We start from the raw sequence: 7,500 nt of genomic DNA, 5'->3' as shown, positions 1-7,500 counted from the left end.
CAAAAAGAACAAAAAGAAAAATAACCAAAAAATCGATTTTGTGCCCTGTGAATCGATTATGTGAATTTCGATTCGATTCGATCGATTATCGATTAACTCGATTATTTTACCCAGCCCTAGCCCTCACACTGGTCAAACATTGTTTTGGTGTCTGGGCACTGTGCCACTGGCCCTTATGGATAATCTGACCATGTTAGCCATCCCATTAGTCTTGGCACTTGCCCAATAAAACAGTAAACTATTCTTGGCCTGGCCATGGCTCTGGCGACTGGGCACTGGACTGCTGCTGTCCTGTCTGAAGAATAATAACAACCCATTTTTTAAATTTTACTGAATAATAAAGACAAAACAAACCTCACATTTTTACTGTGCAATCAAAATGGAAACTGCTCAAGTAGCATGGTGGGTAGCATGAAACATGGAGTGCAAGATTTCCTTTTACCATTGAGTGATCTAACCCCTTCTGTGTTGTATTGATTTTGATTGTTATTATACTGTTATTGCTATATAATTGTTTATATTGTTATTAATTTGAAGGACGTTCAAGGTCGTTGTCTTAGTACATTGACAATGCAGGCTTTCTGATTTTGGAGCCTTGTAAATACCATACTTTTTTGTTGCTTCCTTTCTTTTATTTTCCTTTTTTTACTCTTCCTCTTTTTGCTTCCTGTTCCATCTCTCTCTGTCTCTCTCTCTCTCTCTCTCTCTCTCTCTCTCTCTCTCTCTCTCTCTCATTTTCTCTCCCTCCCCCTCTCCGTCTTGCTTTCTTTCCCCATTCTTCTCTCTCTTTCTCCCTCCTTCCATCTTACTCTTTTTCTCCCCAATCCCTCTCTCTAACTCTCTCTCTTCCCCTACTTTCTCTTTCCTGCCATTCATCCTCTCCATCTCACCCCCTTTCTCTCTCTCCCTTCCATATCTTTCTCTGTGTCTCTCTTCTACCTCACTCCCTCCCTGTCTCTCTTTCTGTCTCCCCCTTCTCTCTCTCTGACTCACCTACATCTCTCTCTCTCTCTCTCTCTGTCTCTGTCTCTCTCTCTCTCTCTCTCTCTCTCTCTCTCTCTCTCTCTCTCTCTCTGCAGTTGAGTCTGAGGGATAACGACCTCATCTCTCTGCCCAAAGAGATTGGGGATCTGGCCCAGCTCAAGGAGCTGCACATCCAGGGCAACCGCCTCACCGTCCTGCCCCCTGAACTGGGTAAGACATGTACGCACACACGCAAACACGTACGCACACACACACATGCACACACACCACTGCCTCACAGTCCTACCCCCTGAACTGGGTAAGACATGTGGATACACAGGCACACACTCAAGCACGCACACACCTCCTCCCCAACCAGGGCTGGACTGGCCATCTGGCATACCGGGCAATGCCCGGTGGGCCTTCGCGTCTTTCGGGCCCTCGAGAGCCCGAAATAATAATAAAAAATATATTATTTTTTTGTCTGTGACGGTAAAAAATGACACGTCGGGGCTCATTGGATGTTTCTCTTGAGGCACATTGGCCTAGTCCAATGAAATGTACTGCTTCTCAAAGGCCCGCCCCTCCCTGCAGGCCCTCGCTCGCTCGACCCAACTAGTCTGTCAGCAATGCATCATCATCATCCGAAGTTTCCTTGACTTGTATGGTGGCTATTCGGTTAAAGTGTTTATGAAACGAAAACAAAGTAAAGGAATTTGACCATTTCCAGGACAGATTCTGAAAGTTCTAAGCCTTGTGAATAAAATGGGATATTGTCTGGGTGATATTTTGTCCTAAAAGTCATGTTAAAACGTTCCCAAAAAGTGTTTTTTTGGTGACATGCAAATTTTATGCAAATGATATGCGTGACATAGAAGGGGTGAGTTCACCTCATTCCACCTTGTTCAGATCAATGGCGGCTAGTACCTAAACAAAGCGCAGTGTCAAGCAGTGTGTTGCTGGAGGGCCGAACGGTGCCAGCTGCAAAAATGGCTACTTGACAGAAGGAATATCTTTGCACAAGTTCCCTTCTGTGAAGAATGATGGAACTGTGGCCGACAAGGAGAAGGCTAAATCAAGCTAGGGGTCTGTGGATCCAATGCGTGGTTTTGAAGCAAGCTCGTGGTCACTGTTGTGCTCGGCACATTTACACCCCTTGTGCTTCACCACAAATGTGGAGGTCGCGGGCATGGTTGGACTGAAGAGAATGCTATTGCCTCAAGCAGTTCCAACAATTGACATCGCCGGCGTGCAGACTGAAACTGCCCCTGTAACTGCTCGGGCACGAAGACAGGTGAGTGCACTGCTTTGCTTTATGCTACACGTTTTACCTTGTCCATCTGCTTTGTATGTTGTTTTCAGGAAAGGGTAATGCACATTACATGCCAAACCGATGCGAATGCTCTCGGAATATGCACTTTTTGTTGATTGCCATTAAACTGGTCAATAAATTGGTTTTGGGAGGATATCCGCACATCAGCGTGGTGCTCTCAGTCGAGGACAGCCAACTCACAGATTGGGCTACTCAGGGCTTTTTCTGAACAGGGAAATAGGGGCGCTCCACCCTCATACCTCCGTGGGTGCACCCTCATACTTTTATTTTTATATATATATATATTTGAGCGCCCCTAATAAATTTCTCATTCATGGGGGGGAACACCCCCATTCACCCCCTGTAACCTGCCATGATGCTCCCTCATGCCAAAAAATCCTAGAAAAAGTCCTGCTACTGCTTAGCGAATAAACGGAGATGCACATAGCGTAGGCCTACTTTGAAGCGTTGATTGTTTGTTTTTAGTATTGTGGTGCACGTGTGGCTGACGTTTGGACACACCTCGTCCTCAGGGTCCGGCTGAGGGACACGCGACGCCTGTGACTTTGAGCACAAAAAATAATAATAATGATAAACGCTAAAAATATGCTGAGGACTCAGGCTATATAGGGCGTTTTTCCAACAGCCTAATACCTCCGTTTTTTCTCTAGTTGATGATATTTTTGCATGTAGCCTACATGCATTTCAATCACACTATATCGCGCAATTGAATCAAAATGCCCCCCATTTGTCATCAAATACACACGCCATGTCATCTGTGGGTCATGGCAAAGCGCCCTTAGCAACCGTAACCATAAACAAAACGAACTGTCAGGCTATGTCAACAATCGTCACTTCGCCTGTCAGACATGTCACTTTCTGCAGATGTATCAGTGCCTCTGAAATAGATTTGTGCTGCTGTTTTTTTTTTTTCTCATGAGGTTGGATGTGTGGTTTTTCGACACGCTGATGTTTGTATCAGAATTTTGGTTCCTTTATAAGATGTGGGTCCATCAAATGTGTGTTGTTTTCTCAGATAGCCATACTAGCAAACCAGGGACTCTCCTCTATGATGTCACAGCCCAGCTCATTAGTCACACCAAATTTCACAGAATTCACACTTTGAGTTGCCATTTTCACAAGTTCCTCCAGGATGATTGGGTTCAAAGTCTCATCGATGCTATCAGAAAAAACAAGGCTTTAATGGGAATGACCGTTTGTTTTCGTTTCATAAACCCTTTAATAAAAACTCTGGTGGTGGAGCGGAGGATACATGGCGCTATATGGAGAAAGAAAGGACTGGCTATGAAAAGCGCATGGAAAAGCGAAAACTAACACTAAAAGAAGACGGGACAAAATGTGCTAAAATCACTGACTTGTTCAAAGCTAAAAGCACCACCAGCTCGAGCTCCGGACCGGTATGTCTCGTGTGGCCGTAGGAGGTGTGGTGAATCACACAGCTCGACCTCAGGTTGGGACAGTAGAGCCGCCGATGCATCAACGAGTGCAAGGTGGAGGCGGCGGCGGGCGAACAGTGCGGGCGAGATGGTTCGAGCAGGGGAGGTACGAGTAGAGATGACGTATACGAGACGTGACCCAGGGAGAGACAGGTTAGCCCCCTCAACACACCCAGCTAGTGTAGCTATGTGCCGCTTCGGCGTTTCGTAATTTCCCATCCCTTTCATCACCTCGGACCAAATTGTCATCCTGACTTAATCAAATCAGTCATGTTATAACCCAATACCCATTTGATACATTCCCATGCACTTGTCTTGTAATGTTGCGCCAGCACATAGAAATCTTCCATTTGCCTTGAGCTGTCATGGGATGCTGTGTTGAAGTGAAGCTAGTCTTTCTGCCCTCTACCCAAGAACTACCGTACCCTGTTTGGCCAGGCAGATTAGCTCACCGCCTCGGCGTTTTTCCCATGTAGTCTATTGCCTGAAACTGAAGATGTCGTCCCTCCCCACTCGCTCAAATCAGTCACAAATATGTATTGATTTATTTTCTTAAACTTTTTTGTATTGTTGCGCGAGAAATCTTCCATATCTCTTTACGTGTGTGAGCTGCCTGTCACAACCACCTGTGTCTTGTATTACATGTTAATTAAATCAAAATCCAACAAATATCTTGTTTTAGTCTATTGCTTGTCGTGTCTTTTGCAACTATGATTTTAAACTAAATGTATTTTTTGCAATCTTTTCCTAATGGCATGTCACGTCATTATCTGCCTCTTGGCATGGTAGATGAAGAAAGAAGCCGTCTTTCCGTGCTGTTTGTGAATCGCTGACGCTGCTACGCCTACGTGCTCCTTTTATTGTAATAGCTGAAACATGTATCTTAACTTTGTTGTTGGCAATGTGATATTTTATAGGGCCTTCATAAGTTGAATTTTCCTGTGGTGGTCACGGATTGGCTTTTTTATCCATGCAAACACGTTTGTTCTGGAAAGCATTTAATCATTGGATGGATGTTTTAATATCTTGATGGTTGAGGCGACGCGGTTTGGACGTTTCGATGCATAGGCTTATTGTACGTAACGTCATCAACCTCTGTTGTAAGAAAAACCCCACTGATATAATGACAGTCTTGGGCTCTTTTGATCAGTGTCAAGCTGCATACAGTTTGTGGCTACTAGACAACAACTAGAACCGTTTTGGTGTGCGTTGGGAAAGGGGAGGGGTGGTGTTGCCATTTAGTAAGCTCACTGACAGTGTCTGTGGACTGGAGCAATTTGAAGTTGAAACATCTAGGAAATTATTATTTTTATTACATTGTATTATTATAATTTGGTGTCAATTGTAGTGTGTGTGTGTGTGTGTGTGTGTGTGTGTGTGTGTGTGTGTGTGTGTGTGTGTGTGTGTGTGTGTGTGTGTGTGTGTGTGTGTGTGTGTGTGTGTGTGTGTGTGTGTGTGTGTGTGTGTGTGAAATATGGCTTATCAATGTTAAGGTGTTTGTGTCTGTAGGACCTGTTTTCAGTTTTTGCTTCAGGGAAATGGTATGAATACGTTTATATTGAGATTCACTGGCCAGGAAAATAATCAGGAAAATAGTTAGTTGTCCACCTCTCTCTATCTCCTACCCTCAAACATACTCAGCAGGATGAAGGGAACATGAGGGTACACTGTGACCATCTCCCCAAGAAGGTTATTGTGAGTAGTGATGAAGCATTTTTTCGTGTGAGCTTTTTAATAGGCTATATTATTCGATGTCATAAATACCGATAGGCATCGGTGTCGGGCCCTCAGGCGTCAAAAAGTGTCCGGGCCCTTTTCAGATCCCAGCCCAGCCCTGTCCCCAACGTACTGCCTGTTCAACTAGGTTGGACACACACACACACACACACACACACACACACACACACACACACACACACACACACACACACACACACGCACACACACGCACTATCGTATTCTATAATGCTATGCTTGGCCGTAGACCCTACAGTATACTGTGCTTCAAGCTTTATATTAAGTTCAGTTACCTAAGTGGAAATAGCTCTGTTACTCATCAGGTGTAAAAAAATACTCCAGTTACTCACATTGCAGTTCACCATGCATATCTTTCCTCTCCTTGACAAACATCTGACTTCATGAAGATTGTACCAATCAAACAAGTGCAACAATTTTTGAAAACCTGTGGCATCTCCCGTTCAAATCACAGCATTTCACACACATTCAATGGCTGAAAATAGCAAGGTAAATGTAAATGTAAAATAACGAAGTGAATGTACACCCAACAGTGAGTCAGATCAGTCTTATTTAAAGTAAGTATAACTGTCCAGTGATGTGAAGTGAAGTGAATATTCTTATTTAGGCCTGTAAAGGCACACTGTATTGTATTTGTACCGAACCGAACAGTGCTGTACCGAAAGGTGACAGGCTACTCTTGTTTTTACCTTAAGCTGCCACTACATGCAGTGGCTCATGCAGAATTCTGAGAGAAAATACAAGAAAAAAACAGGTTTAGAGGCTTGTTCTTTGTGAGACCTAGAGAAAAGTACTACCCTGTATTTCTTTCACTGATGAAACTTCCAACCCAAAGTAGCAGTTTGAATGTATTTTCCTTCTATACTGTTCCGAAAATGTACCGAACTGTGACCCCAAAACCGAGGTGCGTACCAAACCGTGATTTTTGTATACCCTTACTCCCCTATTCTTATTACAAATTCATAAAAACATAGACATGACAATACAAATAAAAACTTGACCCTTTAACATTTGCCAGCATCTCTTCCCATGTTTTCTATACTGTTCCGAAAATGTACCGAACCGTGACCCCAAAACCGAGGTACATACCGAACCGTGATTTTTGTATACCCTTACTCCCCTATTCTTATTACAAATTCATAAAAACATAGAAATGACAATACAAATAAAAACTTGACCCTTTAACATTTGCCAGCATCTCTTCCCGTGTTTTCTATACTGTTCCGAAAATGTACCGAACCGTGACCCCAAAACCGAGGTACGTCCCGAACCGTGATTTTTGTATACCCTTACTCCCCTATTCTTATTACAAATTCATAAAAACATAGAAATGACAATACAAATAAAAACTTGACCCTTTAACATTTGCCAGCATCTCTTCCCGTGTTTTCATATCCCAAAGAAGTACCCCGTCTCTGTTTAGCTTCTGAGAGTGCAATAATTATGCTGTTTTTCAGATTCAACAAGTCGATGCATGAAATCTGCCTATGCATGTTTCGCTACATCCTACAATATATTAGGCTAAATATTCAGCTGTTCTGATTGTATTTGCGATTCTGATCTTTATTTGAAGGTCACCACATGTGTAAACCATTGTGCATGGATAATGAGATGCTCTGGCAGCCTGGTTTTACTGATGTCATTCGTACAGAGGGTCTAGAACTGGAGTTGTGGGTTGGCCAGGCCATGATATTTGAAATATGCGCACATTTCCAACATCAACAGAATTCATCCCTACCACCAGTATTTTTTTTTTCAATGACATCAACAAATGTTAGAGATTGTTAACTTGAAAAAAAAATCTTTATAACTTTTTTTACTTTGATTTTTTTACTTGAAAAATATGTACAGTAGGCCCTCAGAGATGCCCTAGAAAGCCCCCACAGCCCGCTACTGGTAGGAAGGTCGGAGGATAGGTCTGGGAAGCTCTTGGAAAGTAAATTTGTGTTGCTGGGCTAAACTTCTGTCTCCCTCAAGGTAACATGCTTATAACTATGCAGGCAGCAGAGGATA

At 43.2% G+C, this 7,500-nt stretch overlaps 1 protein-coding gene across 1 annotated transcript in view; it reads left to right on the top strand.

Moving 5' to 3' along the window:
• The window catches only part of rsu1 (Ras suppressor protein 1), a 76,143-nt gene that overhangs the window by 24,296 nt on the left and 44,347 nt on the right, over positions 1-7,500 (top strand). The window contains exon 7 of the mRNA XM_063206970.1: positions 1,080-1,194. Coding sequence (XP_063063040.1) covers positions 1,080-1,194 — 115 coding nt within the window. The remainder of the gene's footprint in view (positions 1-1,079; positions 1,195-7,500) is intronic.

Source organism: Engraulis encrasicolus, chromosome 9 (genome assembly GCF_034702125.1).
Source record: "Engraulis encrasicolus isolate BLACKSEA-1 chromosome 9, IST_EnEncr_1.0, whole genome shotgun sequence".
NCBI classification, from domain to species: Eukaryota; Metazoa; Chordata; class Actinopteri; order Clupeiformes; family Engraulidae; genus Engraulis; species Engraulis encrasicolus.
The sequence above is the reverse complement of the archived record's forward strand: the minus strand, read 5'-3'. Positions and strand labels throughout refer to the sequence as shown.